Consider the following 20,267-nt stretch of genomic DNA (forward strand, 5'->3'; position numbering starts at 1 on the left):
TCGCCGTGGCCACCGATTCCGCCGCATTCGCGATGCAGCGCTCGCAAAAATCTTAACGATCAATAAACGGACAACACATGGGACTTCACACACACAAAAACACGAGATAACACGCTTTTGCATCCGTTCCCGGGCGGGAGGACGCAGGATCCGCGTGATGTTAACGCGTAAGGGCCGATAAGGCCCTTGTGACGGACAGCAGCCTGCGGCTGTCACGTCACGATATATATATACAGGGTGTCCCATTTTAACTTGGACAGCAAAATATCTCAAAAACTAAACCTCGTAAACAAAAATATTTCAGACAAAAGTTGTATGGTTTCGCTGTTCAAGTTAAAATGGGACACCCTATATATATATACATACAGGAAGACCGAAAATTTTTGATATAGCTTGCATAGAGGTAGAACGGATCAAACTGAGTAGAAAAATCCTCTACCATTTTGCAATTGTCGCAATAATTAACGATTTATTAATTAAGAAAGAATAACCATTTTGCCCGGTTTACCGCCGAATACCGGCAAGCGCGCGGCAACGCGAGACAAGATAACACCCATAGACCTTATAGATATGGACTGGCAATACCAAGCGAAACCGTGTCCATACTTCTCTTTCTAAAGAGTCCGGAAATATGTTTTGCGCATGCTTGCACATATTATACAATGAAATCCAATGATTGGTTCTGGTCACGGATCTAGTCACGTGTTTTAACTTATATATGTGTACTAGCTGAATGCCCTGCCACGCGTTGCTATGGCTCTCTATTCTTATGCTACGTTTTTTTTTTTTCAAATTTTCTTTGCTTTCGTTGTTTAACTTTCAAGAGTCTTGCTTTACTGTTGCTCTTTTTATTTTATTTTTGAATAAGCATTTATCTATCTTTAATAAATCTAATATTCACGTACTTCTGACTTTTTTTTCTAAAAGCTGCCATGGATTTAGAAATCCATTTAAAAGACTGTTTTAAATAAGTTCCTTTTTTTCAATAAAATAACAGCCATCTTTATTTTTCTTATTACCTTAATTTAAACACAATAGAAACATTCTTCGCCTCTCCCGGTCTCTCCCGTCTCTCCCCGTCACTCCCGGTCTCTCCCCGTCTCTTCCCGTCTCTTTCCGTCTCTTTCCGTCTCTACTCGTCTCTCCCGGTCTCTCCCCGTTTCTCTGCGTCTCTCCCGGTCTCTCCCCGTCTCTCCCGATCTCTCCCGATCTCTCCCGGTTTCTCCCCGTCTCAATGTGTCAAAATTTTAATAATATTAATGAAAAACTATTTTTTACACTTAAATTATGGCCATCATTTTTGAAACACTAGTATATCCAAAATCAATAATTAATATATCTTTTTTTATTAGAAATTAGTGTTCAATTTTAACTTTGTTAAAATCCTAAAATTTATGAAAGAACCCGTATATCCAAAAACTTACACACTCACTACACACACACACACACACACACACACACACACACACACACACACACTCTCTTAATAATTAATTTCCCTTTATCACTCTAAATCATTTTCTCTCTCTCTCTCTCTCTCTCATATTTAATTAAAACACACATACTCACACACTCTCTTTAAATATTATTTAAAAAATATTGTTTAAAATTAACAAAATTAAATTATGACCATTATTTTTGAAACACACGGTATTTCCAAAATTAAACCACATAAAAACACTCCCGATTACGAATACAACGTTGTTTCAAAATTTCCAAAAAATATAATTTTAAAAATATTGTTTTAAATTTAAAAAATTTAATTATGACCATTATTTTGCAACACACGGTATTTCAAAAATTAGACCCCATAAAACACTCCCGGTTACGAATACAACGTTGTGTCAAAATTACAAATAATATTATTTAAAAAATATTGTATAAAATTAAATTATGACTATCATTTTTGAAACAACCAGTATAACCAAAAACTGACCCCATAAGAAAACTCGCGTATACGAATACAACGTTGTGTCAAAATTACAAAAAAATATCATTAAAAAAATATTGTTTAAAATTAAATTATGGCCATCATTTTTTAAACACACGGTATTTCCACAATCAGACCCCATAAGAACACTCTCGGTTACGAATGCAACGTGTCAAAATTTCAAAACAATCGGTGAATAACTTTCGGAGATCTTAGATGAGTAACAAACATTTTATATTTTTATTTATATAGATATATATGTATATACATATGCATGCATGTGCGCTGACATGCGCAATAGTTATTTCTGGTAACTTTAGAGAAAGAAGTACTAAAAAGTCTGTTTCTCTCTCGTACCTCTTCTGGACACCGTTTTCTATACACGAACTATAAGTAATTGCTGGTCCATATCTATAAGGTCTATGATAACACCGCCCAGCAAGACGCCCGTCTACGATCGCTAGCAAGCTTGTAACAACTTCTTTCTGCAGGCGATCTCTTGCGAGATCCCGTGTTTTTTTTTTAATCTTCCTAAGACCAACAGCCAGGTGCTCACGAAATGAGTCACAATCCATCTTCCTTGGATCCCTCATTGTCATTACTTTCGCTTGCGTCTTGAATCTGAAGGATCTATTTGTGATCCGACAAAGAGGGCTCATCGGACACTCTTCAGCCGGTCATCTCCCACACTTCAATTGACCACAACTTTTCTAATTGGTGGTCCAACAGAAAAACTTTAAGGATTCATTGCTGTAAATGATTGTGATCAGTTGCAACGTAGTCAATCGGGGCGCTCTCTATCTCGCACTAACTACCTAGAACAGACGGTTAGGTTAGGTTTAGCATCTCCCTTCTTACCGCAGTGACAAAGGTCGGTTCATTGTCTTTATTGAGAATTTCTAGATTAGTAGACACTAGAAACTCTAATAGTCTCACTTCTTTTATTCGTGTCTGTGCTTCCCCGATGCATCGTGCACATGTGCATCGTACCCCAGAATGAGGAAGCCGCTTCCTTTGGCAGAATTCTCCCAGGCGAACTACCGAATTTGATGGCAGTGAGTTGTTTTCCCCATGTAAAGTAGTCAGACGCCACCACCACCCTCCTTCTGGTCCCGGTCGGTGGCTTCGATCACAATCGCTACTAACTCCCTGGAACAGAAATTTGACAGCAGTTGGGTTTCTAACCTCTTAACGGCCACACAGATTCTGGGTTGTTCCTCACGCGAAGGCCTAAACAGCCTTCCGCACTTTGCTAAACTCCTAATACAGCCCCGGATTAACCATGGTTCTTGTATTAGTGATATGGCTGTGTGCATCCTAGCTTAGCGCCTGGCAAGAATAGCCGAGGCTCCTTTGTTATGATGCAAATTGAACTGGGTAAAGCCCATCTCAGTCAAGCCCATTACGAGGATGAGACCTTTGGATCGGGCTCCCTCTACCCCCTCTTTTTCATCCTGAGGTGCCCTGGTCATTTTAAAGATGACGCAGTCTATCCCAAGATAAGTCCAGTGCCTTAAGTTTAAGGACGCTGGACGGGGGAATACTGAAAAAAAGGTTCCTACCTTTGCAGGTAGCTCTTATGTTCTCGGCACGAACGCGCCAGCTCGAGGTGATGATTTCCGGATTCTGCCGCTCCAACAGCTCCAAAACGGTGGCCGCGCCTACGGGAGATCCCAGGACCTACACCGGAGCTTTGTATTACTTTTGCAGCGCTTCCAGTCCCATCACCCTGAGCCTGACGCTCTCCTACGAAACAATGTCACCGATTCGGTTTTCCAGCCATCTTAGCGACTTCACAGCCGTGCATTTAACAACCGCGAATCCTGCTCTCAGATAGGTACCGTCGAATCTGGGCAAGATACCCTCTCGCATCCCCTGAATCTCCTTAAAAATCGCACTAACTCAGTTGCGCCAACCGCTCGAGAATTTTAATTTTTGAACTTTTTAATTTTATAATGCATATCAATTTTCATTAGTCTGTGACATTTCTAATTATTGCAACCAATAAATTATATTTTTTGGATACTATTATTGGCTCGTTCTTGACCCGATTTTATATATTTAAATTGAATAAATTTTTAAATTTTCCTCCGTCATATTGGATCCGTTATCTTGAATTTTTAAAATCTGACTTCAGATTTGAATTCTACAATCCAAAAAACATAAAATCTATGTACATTTTATATATATCTATAGGGCTTCTTTCTATAACTGAATTATTTAATGTAAATTGGCATTTCTAAAAACTCATTTATTTATAACAATAAAAATAATTATATTGGTTCCTTAATAATTAAAATGCTAAAATAAATCATTATTGAACCCTTAACTTGAAAGAGGTGGGAAAAATACTTTCCACTGACACATAAAGGATTAAGAGAATTATGTAATTCACAAATACTCTATTTACATGAAAATGGTACAGTAAAACTTTATTTTTTTAATTCAAAAATATTCTTTAAAGTTTTAAATTCTTATGAATATATAGTTTTTCAGAAGTTTTACATTTTGTTTGCGATTAAATTACTTCAAAAACTCAGTATTTTAGAAAGTAATTTAAATAAAATTACAATTAAACAATTTTTTACAATTTTAAAATGTCTATTAATCATGAACTTATTCTCAAAATTTAATCAAATTCTTATATTATGTAAAAAAAAACTGAAATTTTTTTAATATGTCAGATTTCTAATTCTATTTATATATTTTGCAATATACTATCCTCTTTTCCAGATAAATGCATATATTGAAAGTAAACAACTGAAGGCTGCATATCTGCTCGCGGTTAAGCATTCCAGGGCCCAAGATATACGGAGAATCTTAAAAGAGTCAGATAGACTTGGTCAAAGTGCAATTAAAGCGATATGCTTGAAGTGGTTACAACAAGAACCAAAAGGTTAAACATTCGCATCTATTCTGATAGAAAAAATTGAGACTACAATAATATATATAAAAAATTGCCAATAAAAAATTCAAGATTTAAAAGTCTGATACTTGATGAGTGTACACGTGAGCGGTCGCGAATACGATCGCTCGAACTTATAGCCGGATCAGCTCAGAGCTGAGCGCGAAGTGCACATTATGCAAATCCGTAGATTTGCTGGAGGGACAGACGAGCACAAAATAAATAGAGAATAGATCACAATTTAATTGGTTTGTTTACCAAGCACAATTTATTTAGTCGAGTTGGAAATTCAACACTAACAATGGACGGCTCATAAACCGAGCAAACGCGCAAAGGATTGATCGAGTGAACGGAAATCTTCTTTCGCACGTTGCTTTCTGCCTGTGTCTCCACGGCGGAAATCTTGCCGAGCATTGATCTGAACGCCCTATCGATCCGGAAATTCTGTTCGCGTACGACGAAAGTAAATCGCGAGGCAGACATGCGAACGCGACCGCGAGATTTTGGGAAAATAATCGATTCCCAAACAATGAGTAAAATATGTCTGGTCATAAAAGATTAATCTTGTCAAGAATAAGAATGTGTGTGTAGGGGAGCGCTCATGCACAAACACACACACACACACACACACACACGGCAGAGAGAATCATTAAATACTATGAAACATAAACTAACTCAATAATTTACTATTACTATAAAATAATTTATAAGTTTTATATTTATAAGTTATAAAACATTTCCTTATATATAGAAGAGAGAAGGCGGTTATGGACTAGATGTGGGATCATGGAATTCGCGATATCTTGTATACTTTTGTTGAGTTTTGGGGAGAACTGTCCAAACTACTTTTTTTACGTACTATTTAGACGTTATAAGATGGCTACTAGTCATTAGTGTTTGTTTTGTCATAAAAGCTGCATTTCACTATTGCAAGTAGCCGAAAATTCTATAGGCGTTTATTCTTTACCTCATTTTGAGAATTACGTCAGGTATGAATGTTTTAACATTAGTGTAATTTGAAGGGCTTGAATATAGCTTTTAAATAACTTAATTGAATTTAATGTCTGACATAATACGTGCATGCATTTGACGTGTATGATTATACTACTTGCGTTCAGGGTTATAGATTCTTGCGATTATCGCAAGTCTAAGTCCCATAATCTGTTCTCTCATAATGTTCTTTTACAATATTTTTATAATACTTAATTAATATTGTTTGTTACAATAATTTTTTATAGTATTTCTATAATACGCAAAGTCGCAAGAGCCAAAGCTTTTTATATTTATTTTCGATTCTTTTGTGCGATACTATGTACTAAGGCATTGATACTTTTGTGATGTTGATATGTAAGATCTACCAAAGAGCACTAATTTTTCATTTTTTAGACATAAAAGTAATTTTTGAGAATATTTGTTGGTAATATTCCATATCCGTTCACCCTTCAGGTTCCATAACTGTAATCTTTTTTTCCTTTTCAGTAAATTGTTAATTATGCTCGTTGTGTAAGACTGAAGAACTTCTGCTTATAACATGATTGATAGAACTCTATGAGTAAAAAATTTGTATCAATAAGAAATATGTCATACATTTTTACTAGGTTATTTAAATAAAACAAAATGGTGGTTTATAATCCCCTTCTTTCTTCTATTATTTATAATATAATTAATTAATGTTTTTATAACGTTCTCTTACATATTATTTACAATATATTTTAGTGATAATATCTCAGAATGTTATAAATTGTAATAAAGTTTTATTACAATATCTATCTGTATTTATTATGTATATATATATATATATATATATATATATATATATATATATATATGTTTATACATTTTACACATAAATTATAAAAAGATACAAAAAGTCTGAACTTTTTGACAGTCTAAAATAAATGTTTATAGCAGAGTGGCTGACTTGTAATTTTAAGATATATGTTATTTATTATTACGTAATTGATATTTCTGTAATATAAAATAAAATGTTAAGCAACAAAAGTAAAAAAATTTAAAGTTATTTTAGATAATAAAATAAAAATAAGTAAAAAATGTAATAGTATGGAAATTAAGACTCTTAATTTTGTTATATTCGAACTGTGCCTTTGCGTGCGTGCCATCGGCACCAAAGCTTTTGCTTGCGTCCACACGGTTCCCATCTCAACAATTCCATTGCCTTCTTTGAATGCTTTCCAGCTATGGAAACATTGTTCACACAGTGTTACACAATGTTGAGTTGTAGCAGAAACGCCGCTTAGCTTTTTTATTTTATCGCCAGAGAGCAGAGCAGTAATTACAAAAAAATATTTGTGCTATAAGTTAATATTAAAACATTTTTTTAAATAAATTGAGCATTTTCTAATAAAAGATAGAGTGCTTTATAATAAATTATTTTATTTAACATTTCGCAAATAACGAAAATGAAATAATATATGCACTGCAGTGTTTGCAAATAAATCCTTTCACTGCTGTAATTGGAAAATTATATAATCATTAATTATTAAATTTATGTGAATTTTTAATTGTAATAAAATGTAATATTATTGTGGTTTATATCAAAGAATTAAATTCTCGGAATTGATTCAAATTAATAAAAACATAAGAGGTAACATGTGTAAAAAAATAATAGTTTTATCAATATATATTGATAAATATAATATATATAACAAATAATAAAATAAAGTATTCATTTAATATCTTCCATGATTTAGAAACCAATTTTTAATAAAATCGTGTTATGTATGTTTTTAGCTTTCTTTTTTAATTAACAAAAAGATTTTTTACAAACACTTTGGAATTATAATTACTCGAAATTTATAATTTTCAGAAATATTTAGCGTAAATAATCTAATTGTTTAGCCAAAATTAGAAACTTCTATTAGGAATTTTTATCTACAAAAAAATAAGTGATACTAAATGTAAAAATGTTGGTATTCGGAGTGACGACACAGTCAAACTTAGCTGTGTACGATTGTGTCGACTTGTGTCGTAGTTGGAAAACACTAGTTTGTTGTACGCTGTGTTATACAGTGTTGCCAGTGTACATTTTTGGGAAGCATCCTTTATTGATGTGTTTGTCGGTGAAGTCCAAAGGGCCTCTTCCATTGGTGTAAAAAACAGACTTATCCAACTTAGCTAGTAGAAATTACTTAATATCTGTTTCAGATCTATTACCGCCCAAATGGCCATTTCATTTTCCATGTTTTTGAGATTAGTTTTTAAGCTTGAAAGGGTACAATATTTTAATAATTAAGAATACCTACAGTTTTCTACAGTTTTTGGGGTTATTCTTTAAGATTGTCAAAATTGTATTTTGTCAATGAGAAAATTCAATGTGGCGCCTCGAACGGAAAGGTCATAGCAAGATAAGCATGTGTGTATTGCCCCGCACGGTTTTGATTGAGATTTTTACAAAAAGTTAGTATTAATATAAGATTAAATTTCCTTAATTTTTTGAATCACGAATTATTCTTGCTTACCAATTTCGATAAAACTCTGTATCCAGGGATTTTTTGGCTTATTGATCACGAATTTAATGGCAGATTTTTTAAATTTAAAATGGCGGGTCCAATATGGCGTAAAATTAAAAATTAAACTAAATCCTGTGAAATTTATACAGTATCTGAGGGTTTTTCTGGGTGTTAATTGCGAATTCGTTGTTAGATTTTCAAAATTAAAAATTTAATATGACGAAACTCCTAAATACTAAATTTCACAGAAATTAGTTGAATTTTTTATTTTATGCCCGCCATATTAAATCCACCATTTTGAATTTTAAAATTTTGATAACGGATTTGTAATCAGCATCTCAAAAAACCCCTAGATACTAAATTTTATAAAAATTGGTTTTTAATATTTTGTCCTCCATATTGCATTCGCCATTTTTGAAAATCTGACAACAGATTCGTAATCAGCAACCTCAAAACTCTCAGATGTAGAATTTTGTAGAAATTGGCGCTCTTCTTTGCGAGAAAATTAATTTCTTTCAAAAAACAGCACATTTTTGGTTTTTATTTATGGCAATAAATAAATGCAAATTGTAGTTATGTATTGGATGTTAAATAAGTTCTCGCTGTTTTTTCATGAAAATTAATGCGTTATTTTAAAAAATTAATAAAAAACCTGCCACTGAAAGTATTGTCCATCGCTAGCCATTACTTTTTCCCATCTTTCTGGCAGCATTTGAATTCCACGTCGGAAAAACGACACGTCTTTTGAAGCTATCCAAAAGTCAACCCATTTTTTGGCATCTTCATAAGAATGGAAGTGCTGCTCAGCCAGGCCATGTGCCATCGATCGGAACACGTGGTGGTCGGAAGGCGCAATGTCCGGTGAATATGGCGGATGGGATAGGACTTCCCATTTAAGCGTTTCCAAGTTTTTATCGATTTTGCAACATGTGACCGAACGTTGTCATGCCGCAAAATTATTTTGTTGTGTCTCTGCTCGTATAGCGGCCGTTTTTTCTTCAATGCCCGGCTCAAACGCATCAATTGTAGTTGGTAGCGATCTCCCGTAATGATTTCATTCGGTTTGAGCAGCTCATAATAAATTACACCCAGCTGATCCCACCAGTTGCAGAGCAGAAGCTTGGAACTATGGATATTCGGCTTTGCCGACGATGTTGATGCATGGCCGGGTTTACACTACGATTTTCTACGTTTAGGATTATTGTAGTGTATCTATTTTTCATTGCCAGTCACGATACGATGCAAGAATTCTTTCCTGTTCTGCTGTTGAAACAGCTGTTCACACGTGAAAAGACGCCGTTCGACGTTTCTCGGCTTCAACTGGTACGGCACCCAATGACCTTGCTTTTGAATCATTTCTAATGTTTTTAAACGTTTTGAAACTGTTGTGTGATCAACTCCTAATAATTCTGCAAGTTCAGCTAGCGTGTGACATGAGTCTTTATGAAATAATGCCTCCAATTCTTTGTCTTCAAACTTTTTTGGTGCACCAGAACGTTCTTTATCTTCAATATCAAAATCATTATCTTTGAAGCGTCTAAACCAATCTCTGCATGTTGTCTCTGACAGAGCATGGTCGCCGTAAGTCTCTACAAAGAATTCTGTGTGCTTTAACTGCAGATTTTTTAAAATAAAGTAGTGAAGTAGAATTCCCCACAAATACTCTTTTTTGGCACAAAATGACATGTTTATGAAAAACAAAGTTATTTACACTTCGGCGAAATGACATACATTGAATTTCAAGGTTGTTTATAATACTTCTATGTACATGCGTCACCATCTTAAACTATGAGCAAGTAATTCTAGTAACGCCATCAATTGGAAAACAGCGAGAACTTATTCAACGTCCTAATATATTTTTTAAACATTTTTTAAGGTATCACGAACTATTAGAAAGCAAAAAAACCGACTTTAAAAGGTTAAAAAATCGTTAAAATAATTAAAAACTAGAGAGACCTTGGTGGGTCACAAGTAATACTACTTAACATTGACCGATTTGAATGAAATTTAACATACTTATTAAACACCGAAAAACTTTCAACACGTGTTTTTTGTTTCCGCTAAATACACATTTTAAGGGTAAAACGGCCTTCAACCCTTGGAAGAAACAGGCTAATTATTTTCGAAACGATACATTTTCTAAAAAAAGTGCTCGGGACCAAAGTTGTAACGTTTAAAGTGATACACTTCATGGTGACTTTGAGTTGATTTTGAGGCCGATTTTTAAGGTCAATTAAATTTGAAGATAATTAGCCGTTGACAGACTTTTGCTACATCCCCCTGGCGGAACAACTTGACGGATTAACTATAGATACAAATTAGACTTATATTAGACTTGTTTTAGATGCGTTTTGGGTTCACGTTCAGAACATATCAATTAGTCTCATTTTTACTAAAACTCATTTGACTAAAACTGGTCTAAAAATAAAAATATCTGTCTACATATTGCTTAAATATTGTCTACACTGTCGAAAAACGCTTTAGTTAGTCTAAAACTTATCTAATTTATTTCAGGATAGCGAATCTAGTAAATAAAAATGTGAGTGAACGTTTTATTTTTCTTATAGCGAATCGTTCACTCAATTAAAATGAGTAAATCATAAAAGTATTATGTGACGGTCCTTTTTTACATTGTAGTGAAGGAAATTAATTATTGCTTGCCTTAATCGTGCTGCGGATGATCTTTATGTAGCGAGTTGGCTGCATCTTACTCCTGAAAGAGTTAAGTCGCCTCTCAGATAACCAAATGCAGCGAGTTTGCTGTCAAATCGCCAACAATCGTTGAAGCAACTAATTTTGACAAACTTAGAATAAGATGCGTCAGCATTATGTCTGTCGAACTGAACTCACGCAAAAAAGTGATTTGTGACAGCAACTTGACGACAATTGACAATCGTGTTGTCAATTTATTATCTGTGATTAACAGCGTATTAACAGTAAATTGACGGCAACTTGGTTGCTATCATCGGTATGCCATCCGCAACCAACAGCATGTTAATAGCAACATGACGGCAACATATGTCAAATAATGAATGCTCATATGCTGACAAGATAGTCACATCTGGCATTGCCTAATAACTTCTGCGGTCACCCATCCAACTCTCAACCGCCGTCGACATTGCTTGACTTCGAAGATCGTACGCAACCTAGCACTTTGCGATGATCCATGAACATGCGATGCTCATGAATACATATTAGTTATAGATCAGTTCAATAGATGTCAGAAAACTGAAACGTATAGTTAAATAATATTTATAAATAAATATAAGTTTAGAGTTTTTTAAATGATTTTTACGTATGCGAAATAACATGTAAAATAACTTATAAAAATATGTTTTCCTTACGGAAAAAACACTAATTTTAAGAGTTTACACTCAAAATTGAGTGTTAATACTCGATTTTGGGAGTTTACGCCCAAATTTAGGTGTATACGCTCAAATCTTGAGTATTTACACTAAAGATTGAATGTTTATACTCGAACATTGAGTATACCCAATGATTGATCAGTGTTCATACCAAAGGGACTTAAATACTGAATATTTGAAAGTATACTCTCAACATTTGGATATGACACTCAATAAATGAGTGTATACTTCCAACATAAAGTGTGAACACTGAAACGTTGGGGATGTACACTCAACATCGGTTGAAGGTATACACTTAATATTGAGTGTGCACTCTCAAATATTGGATTAGAAAATGTTAAATAAAAACAAAAAAGCAAGAAAAGCAAGTTCAACTGAGATTAAAATTAATCTGCATTGGTAGAAATGGACATAAAACGAATATCTAAAATAAACATTAAACTATAATGTTCCCTTACGGAAAAACACTAAAAATAACATTTTTAAAAAATACTCAAGTTGAGTGTAATTTGGGACAAGAGATAAACACTCAATTCAGTGTAAACACTCAACTTGAGTGTTCGCTCTTTAATTTACTTTTAATTAGAGTGTTATTACTCTCAACTTAAATGTTCGCCATCTAATTGAGTGTTAATTTTAATGTTAATCCTAAATTTAAGAATAACACTGAAATTAACATTCAATTAGATGGCAAATATCCAAGTTAAAAGTAATACTCAAATTAATACTCAAAGCCAGCTGAACACTCTATAGTTGAATGTTTCGGTTAAACTTGCTTTTCTTGCTTTTGGTTTTATTTAACATTTTCTAATTCAATGTTTGAGAGTGCACACTCAATATTAAGTGTATACCTTCAACCGATAGATGTTGAGTGTACATCCCCAACGTTTCAGTGTTCGCACTTTATATTGGAAGTATACACTCATTTATTGAGTGTCATATCCAAATGTTGAGAGTATACTTTCAAATATTCAATATTTAAACCCAAACTTTGATATGAACACTCCATCATTGCGTGTACACACTCAATGTTCGAGTATAAACACTTAATCTTTAGTGTAAATACTCAAGATTTGAACGTATACACCTAAATTTGGGAGTAAACTCCCAAAATCGAGTATTAACACTCAATTTCAAGTGTAAACTCTCAAAATTAAAGTGTTTTTTTCATAATGGTAGACCATTTTAATAAAGCGCTTGAAAGAAAAATCATCATTCATGACATTGACGTCGCTCAATGGGCTTCTCGAGCACAAAATGAAAAAATGTGGCTGGATTCAAAGCTTCAAAGAAATGGGTACAAAGATTTAAAAGAACACATAATATTGTGTCTAGAAAAATAACAAAATTCGTTACAAAAAAGTTTATATTATCAAAACCTAATTTGGAAACTAAATGCGATACATTTATTACAAATGTAAAATATTATATTAATCGATTTGGTGTAGAAAATATTTATAATTTGGATCAGAGTAGATTTCAGTTAGAATTTCTGGTCGTACTTTAGCTCCAAAAGGTATTAAAAACGTAGAATCTGTAGTACAGTCTATATCAGCATCCACGCATAGCTATACAATTTAATTGACTATTTTGGCTGATGGTAGATTATTATTACCTCTTTTCATAGTATTAAAAGAAATTATAAGAACATTATTTGGTCCGAGAGTACAAGAAACATTATTCAACGCGCCTAATATCTTTGTTACGGGTTCAAAGTCAGGAAAATTAACATTAAATGACGTGAAAACTTGGCTAAAGGAAGTATTTTTCCCGAATATCAGGCCACAATCAGTATTGTTGTTATATTCGTGGAGTGGACATTGTCCTAACATAGTTTCAAAAACTAAACTAGATTTTGCAATAGATATTGTTTTCCTAACTATTCCGGCGGGTACAACGGGAAAAATACAGCCATTAGACGTATATGCATTCCGATTGTGGAAGAATTTTATTAAATACTTTTTTGATACTATTATGTTGTTAGATCTGGCTTTAGATCTTCATAATAGAAATAATATTTTGAAATTACAATCATTAACACACCATCAATTCTTTTCGCCCAGGTTTCACAATATATTTAAATATGCGTGGACTAAGAGTGAATACGTAGAGAATGCATACGATGAATACCTGCGAGCTGATAGAATTTAAAACACCAGTAGATTTTTGTTTTAAAAAGAATTTTAAAGTAAAATGCGAAATAACCATTATTACTTTGTGACGAAATAACTATTATAACTTGTTCTTGATGTAAAAAATATATGAAAGCAGCATTTGATTCGGTATAAGACAGAGAGGTCTTGGTAACGGCGATGAGAGAAAGAGGAGTTAAGGAGGGATTAGTAAAGAGATGTGGGGATGTTCTAAGGGAGACAGTAAGTAAAGTGAAGGTAGGGAAAACGGAAGGGAAGAAGTTTTGGACAGAAAGGGGGGTAAGACAGGGCTGCCCGTTGAGCCCATGTCTTATTATCTTGTTGTTGGCGGATTTGGACATGGAACTGGAAAAGAGAGGGTGGGGGGGAAATCGAAGTAGGAGGGAAGAAAATATACTCGCTGGCGTACGCGGATGATGTGGTTTTAATAGCAAAGGATGAAGAGGGGATGAGAGAGATGATGGGTAAATTGGAGAGCTATTTAGATAGGAAGAAGTTAGAGGTAAATACAGAGGAAAAACGAAAGTAATGAGACGTAAAAGGGGTGGGGGTAGAAAAAAGAAGGTAAGCTGGCGATGGAAAGGGAAGAAGATAGAGGAGGTGAACAGTTATTTTAAGTATTTGGGGTATACATTGTTAGCAAATGGGAGGCAGGACGGACACGTAGAGGAAAAAGTAAGAAAGAATGCCGCGATTTTATGGCAGGTATGGGGGATAGGGAAGAGGAGATTTGGAAGGGACTGGGGAAGAAGATTTTGGCTATTTGATAAGTTGGTATGGTCAGCGGTGAGCTATGGGGTTGAAATATGGGGGTGGAAGAAGAGGAAAGGGGTAGAAAGTTTGCAGGAGAGATATTTGAGACGGGTGTTAGGAGTGGAGAGAAGTGTTCCAGGTTATATCCCAGATAGCACAAGGACATCCATTGTATGTCCAATAGATATCCGCTTCTGGACATTCAGACGTCCATTAAGAGTCCAAATAAGGTCCGTCGGACATTCGATGGACGTCCATAGGATATACGTTTGGCACAACTTTGTACGTTCATAGAAAGTCCTTTAATGGACGTCCATAGGATATACGTTTGTCACAATTTCGGACATTCATAGAAAGTCCGAAATAAACCAAACTTTGGACTTATTATGGTTTGATTATTTCTTTTGGGCCTTTTTCAATTAAAGAGCTTGCTGCAATAGTGGGTTAATCCAAATTTTGTAAAAATCATCGACATAAAGCATGGACTACGCATTTCCTGCAAAAAGCTCTTGAAAAGTGTCCGGCAGAAAGATAAAGAGGAGACATGGTCCGGGTCAATTTCTTTCTCTGTCTAGCGCCTATTATGCTACTGGTTAGACAGAGCCCTAATTTACACCGAGCACTTGGTACGCGTATCAGTAGTGAATTTAAGCTGATGAGCCAGTGATTAAACACATTCACTAGTTATTTACTATTTGATACGCGTACCAAATGCTCGGTGTAAACTAGGTCAGAGACAGCGCTTGACTCAGACCAATTGCTGTATCCCTCTTTTGGTCGGAAAAAGAAACGAAAAAAAAACGAAAAAGAAAAAAAAAGAACAAGAAACGAAAATTAAAAAACGAAACGATAAAAAACGAAAAAGAAACAATAACATATTATAATCAACATTTAAAAAAATACCAATAATTAATAATGTTAATAATAAATAAAAAAATAATATGTATTATTTCATATTACATATTTCATATTATATCTAAAAGTAGAACAATTAAAATAAACCTTTTGAAAATTAAAAATAATATAATTTATTATTATTTATAAATTAATGTTAATTAGAAATATTGTAAATAATATATATATATATATAATTTACAATATTTCTTTTAGATTACATAATAAAAATAATAAAGATCAATTATATAAAAGTAAGATCCAAGTACGGACATAAATCAGATATCGAGCATAGGACGTTCTGAATAGAACATCCGTTTTAATTCCAATAATGGATATCCTATGAATGTCCATTTTATGTCCATGGACATGCGGACCTGAATTGGACTTAAAATGGACGTCCTTGGAACATCCAGTGGTATTTGGGATGATAAGAGAAGAACTACAAAAGGATAGTTTAGAGCGAAGGGCAGGAATGAGAGCTTGGTGATATGAAAAGAAGTTGGAGGAGGGCGGAGGAGGGGAGTTAGCAAGGAGATGCTGGGAAGGGTGGGAAGAGGAAAGGCGTAATTTTTATTTAGGAGAGGAGGGTGGGGAGTGGAGGAGGTAGAGAAGCTGAGAGAGGAAGGTGGAATAAGAGGAGAAGATTTGATGAAAAGAGAAAGAGATAAACAAAGGAGAGAGAGATGGGAAAAAATCAGAGAGTCAAAATATAATAGGTGGTACTGGAGAGTGAAGGGTGAGGGGGTTCCGGAATATTTGAAGAAAAATTGGAGAGGGCGGAGGAGAAAAGATGGCAGAGGGTGGCAAGGTATAGGTTGGGGGAAGCTATTAGAGGGGGAAGGAGGATGGAAGGAGTTGTAGGTTGTATGGGCGGAGGAGACTTGGGAGCATGTATGGGAGGAATGTGTAGACTGGGGGACACAGAAAGGATGGCAAGAGATGGTGGAAGAAATATTAGGAGAAAAGGGGGAGGGAGAGTGGTGGATGAAAAGGTTGAATAGACTTAGAGAGGATAGGAGGGGGGAAGAGGAGGAGGAAGGAAGGGGCGAGAAAGATGAGGAGGAAGAATGCATGTGAATGAATGAATATGAAGGAAAGAGAGTGAATGAAATGAACAGCGGAAGCGGAGATCCACGTGTGAATGAGGATGGATGGTGTGAATGCTCTTTCTCTCTCTCATTGAATGCGAGTGTGTTGTGAGCGGCGAAAGTTAGTTTTAAGTTAGTTATAAGATAAAAGGCTGTAAGCGGAGCGGGGTCTGTTTGTACCCCGCAAGGGAAAAGCAATAAAGTTATTATTAATAATATTTATATAATATTTAATTAATATTTATTTAATATTAATTTAACATTTTAATGAAACGTTTAAAATAATATTTACATAACATTTAATATTTATGTAATATATTTATTTAAACATTAAAAAAAATATTTTTTTAATTTTTATTTAATATTGATTTAATATTTATGTTACAATAATTAATTATTTGAAATAATAACCTAGGACATATGTTTATATAATATTTAATTAATATTTTTTAATATTAATTTGAGATTTTAATAAATTGTTTAAAATAATATTTACGTAACACTTATTTTATGTTTCTGTAATAATTATTTCACATTTAAAAAGTTGTTTAGAATAATATTAAAAAAAATATTTAAATTATGGTTGGAAAGCTTCACTAATTATGTAGCGTAGATCAAAGTGTAAAGAGGAAGTGAATCTATGTAACGAAAGAGTTACAAAAGCGTTTTATTTATTAAATTAACAGAGTATTAGAGATTAAATTATTAAAGTAACAGATTAAATTTTATTTGATAAATAAAACCTCTGAGGCACAGAAACATCGGAACATAAAGAAAGTGGAGATTAAGACAACATTGCATTTATTGAAACAATATGGCATATTAACAATACTCAAAAATTATAAGAAATGACATCTATTTTTTTATTTTTTTACGAACAGAGCGAAAATAGATCTTTTTATATTTCACATACTATTTCGCATGTGTGAAAATCAGTAAAAAATTGTAATACTTTATATTTATTTATAAAAATATAAGTTAACTATACATGTTTCATCCTTCTGACAACATCTATTGAAATAATCTATAACAAATACGTATGCATTAACATCAAGTATTCATGGATCATCACGAAGCATTAGGATGCGTACGATCTTCGAAGTCAAGCAACGTCGGGAGTGGTTGATACTTGGATGGGTGACCGTTTTTTCAGGCGCAGAAATTAAACATGTCCTAACAGATACTGTGGCTGAGTTGAAACATGTATAGACCTAATTTACACCGAGCACTTGGTACGCGTATCAAATAGTAAATAACTAGTGAATGTGTTTAATCATTGGCTGATCAGCTTAAATTCACTACTTGATACGCGTACCAAGTGCTTGGTGTAAACTACCCCTATAACCATTTCTGCTGTGACAAATGTTGGCAACAGATTCTGTTGCCAAAAAGGCGACAAATGAGAAACACATCTTGTCATTGCAAACACTATTAGCAGATATTCAGCAAATATTTAGCAACGTCTGTCATCAGAATATACAACAAAATAATAGTAAACTGCGAGCAGATTTATTGAAAGTATTGATAACAGATTGACGACAAACACCAAAGTGAAAACAATGTCAGCAAATTGCCTGTAGAAATGCAACAACATTTGTGTGTCAAAGTACGCGACAGATTGATACCAGAAATGCAGCAGATCTGTCGAAATGTCAAATTGACAATAAAAAGTGCGGCACCGTCGATAGGCGGCTTACTTTCTCGGGAGTAAAATGCAGTCAACTCGCTACATAAAGACCACTCGCAACGCGACTAAGGTAAGCAAAAATTATCTTCCTTCGCTGCACCTGCGGAGGAGTCCGATGTGACGGAAGACCGCCACATTATACTTTTATCCCCTATAACCATTTCTGCTGTGACAAATGTTGGCAACAGATTCTGTTGCCAAAAAGGCGACAAATGAGAAACACATCTTGTCATTGCAAACACTATTAGCAGATATTCAGCAAATATTTAGCAACGTCTGTCATCAGAATACATGACAAAATAATAATGAACTGCGAGCAGATTTATTGAAAGTATTGATAACAGATTGACGACAAACACCAAAGTGCAAATTGTTTGCACAATGTCAGCAAATTGCCTGTAGAAATGCAACAACATTTGTGTGTCAAAGTACGCGACAGATTGATACCAGAAATGCAGCAGATCTGTCGAAATGTCAAATTGGCAATAAAAAGTGCGGCACCGTCGATAAGCGCCCTTACGGAAAAAACACTAAAAATAACACTTAAAAAGATACTCAAGTTGAGTATAATTTGGGACAAGGGGTAAACACTCAATTCAGTGTAAACACTCAACTTGAGTGTTCGCTTTTTAATTTACTTTTAGACTGTTATTACTCTCAACTTGAATGTTCGCCATCTAATTGATTCTTAATTTTAACGTTAGTCCTAAATTTAAGAATAACACTAAAATTAACACTTAATTAGATGGCAAACATCCAAGTTGAAAGTAATACTCAAATTGATACTCAAAGCCAGTCGAACACTTTAGTTGAATGTTTATTTTAGATATTTGTTTTATGTCCATTTCTACCAATGCAGATTAATTTTAATCTCGGTTAAACTTGCTTTTCTTGCTTTTGTTTTTATTTAACATTTTCTAATCCAATGTTTGAGAGTGCAAACTCAATATTAAGTGTATACCTTCAACCGATAGATGTTGAGTGTACATCCCCAACGTTTCAGTGTTCACACTTTATGTTGGAAGTATACACTCATTTCTTGAGTGTCATATCCAAATGCTGAGAGTATACTTTCAAATATTCAGTATTTAAATCCAAACTTTGGTATGAACACTCAATCATTGGGTGTACACACTCAATGTTCGAGTATAAACACTCAATCTTTAGTGTAAATACTCAAGATTTGAGCGTATACAACTAAATTTGAGAGTAAACTCCCAAAATCGAGTATTAACACTTAATTTTGAGTGTAAACTCTCAAAATTAGAGTGTTTTTTCCGTAAGGGCGGCTTACTTTCTCGGGAGTAAAATGCAGTCAACTCGCTACATAAAGACCACTCGCAGCACGAAGGTAAGCAAAAATTATCTTCTTTTGCTGCGCCTGCGGAAGAGTCCGATGTGGCGGAGGACCGCCACATTATACTTTTATGATACAGAACTGGTAATATTTTTATTTTTTTGGAATGAGATTTAACTACAAAAAAATTTAATGAAATTAATTGCACCTAGAATAGATGATATACCTGCGATATAAATGGAGAAAATAGATAGGTCAATTGATCCTATAGGAAATATTAGATGCTAAGGAGAGGGTTGGGTAAATTATTTAATCTGTTCCTACTCCTGAATTAATAAATCTTCCCAGGAGATTGCTTACATCGATTCTCAAATAAAATTATAACTGTGGTGAAAGAAGAAATGAAAAGATTCGACAAATCTGTCGCCAATCTGTCATCATTTATGAATACAGATCTGTTGCATATTTGGCGTAAATCTGCTGTGAGTTTACGTTGCAACATCTGTTCTTAATTTGCTGCGTGTCATTGTATTGCTAGTGACAGGTCTGCTCTGGTGTTGCACCCAGTTTGATATCAGGATTTGATAACAATTTTTGCTTGCAATTGGGGCGCACTCGAGGACACAGTAGGCCATGGTTTCGGCAACCTGATTCCGCAAGAAATTTTTAGCAGTCTGCTGACAATTTGGCAGCAAATGGTTAGCTGTGTAGTAGATAGTCTT

At 34.2% G+C, this 20,267-nt stretch overlaps 1 protein-coding gene across 6 annotated transcripts in view; it reads left to right on the top strand.

The window, feature by feature from the left end:
- Positions 1-5,058, top strand: part of LOC105832099 — a 151,996-nt gene extending 146,938 nt beyond the window's left edge. For all 6 annotated transcript variants that reach the window (XM_036293887.1, XM_036293880.1, XM_036293876.1 and 3 more), the window contains one exon: positions 4,664-5,058. In XM_036293887.1, the coding sequence (XP_036149780.1) occupies positions 4,664-4,831 (168 nt within the window). In that variant the 3' untranslated portion in view covers positions 4,832-5,058. The remainder of the gene's footprint in view (positions 1-4,663) is intronic.
- The last annotated feature ends 15,209 nt before the right edge of the window (positions 5,059-20,267 follow it).

This window comes from Monomorium pharaonis, chromosome 1, assembly GCF_013373865.1.
Source record: "Monomorium pharaonis isolate MP-MQ-018 chromosome 1, ASM1337386v2, whole genome shotgun sequence".
Lineage (NCBI taxonomy): Eukaryota > Metazoa > Arthropoda > Insecta > Hymenoptera > Formicidae > Monomorium > Monomorium pharaonis.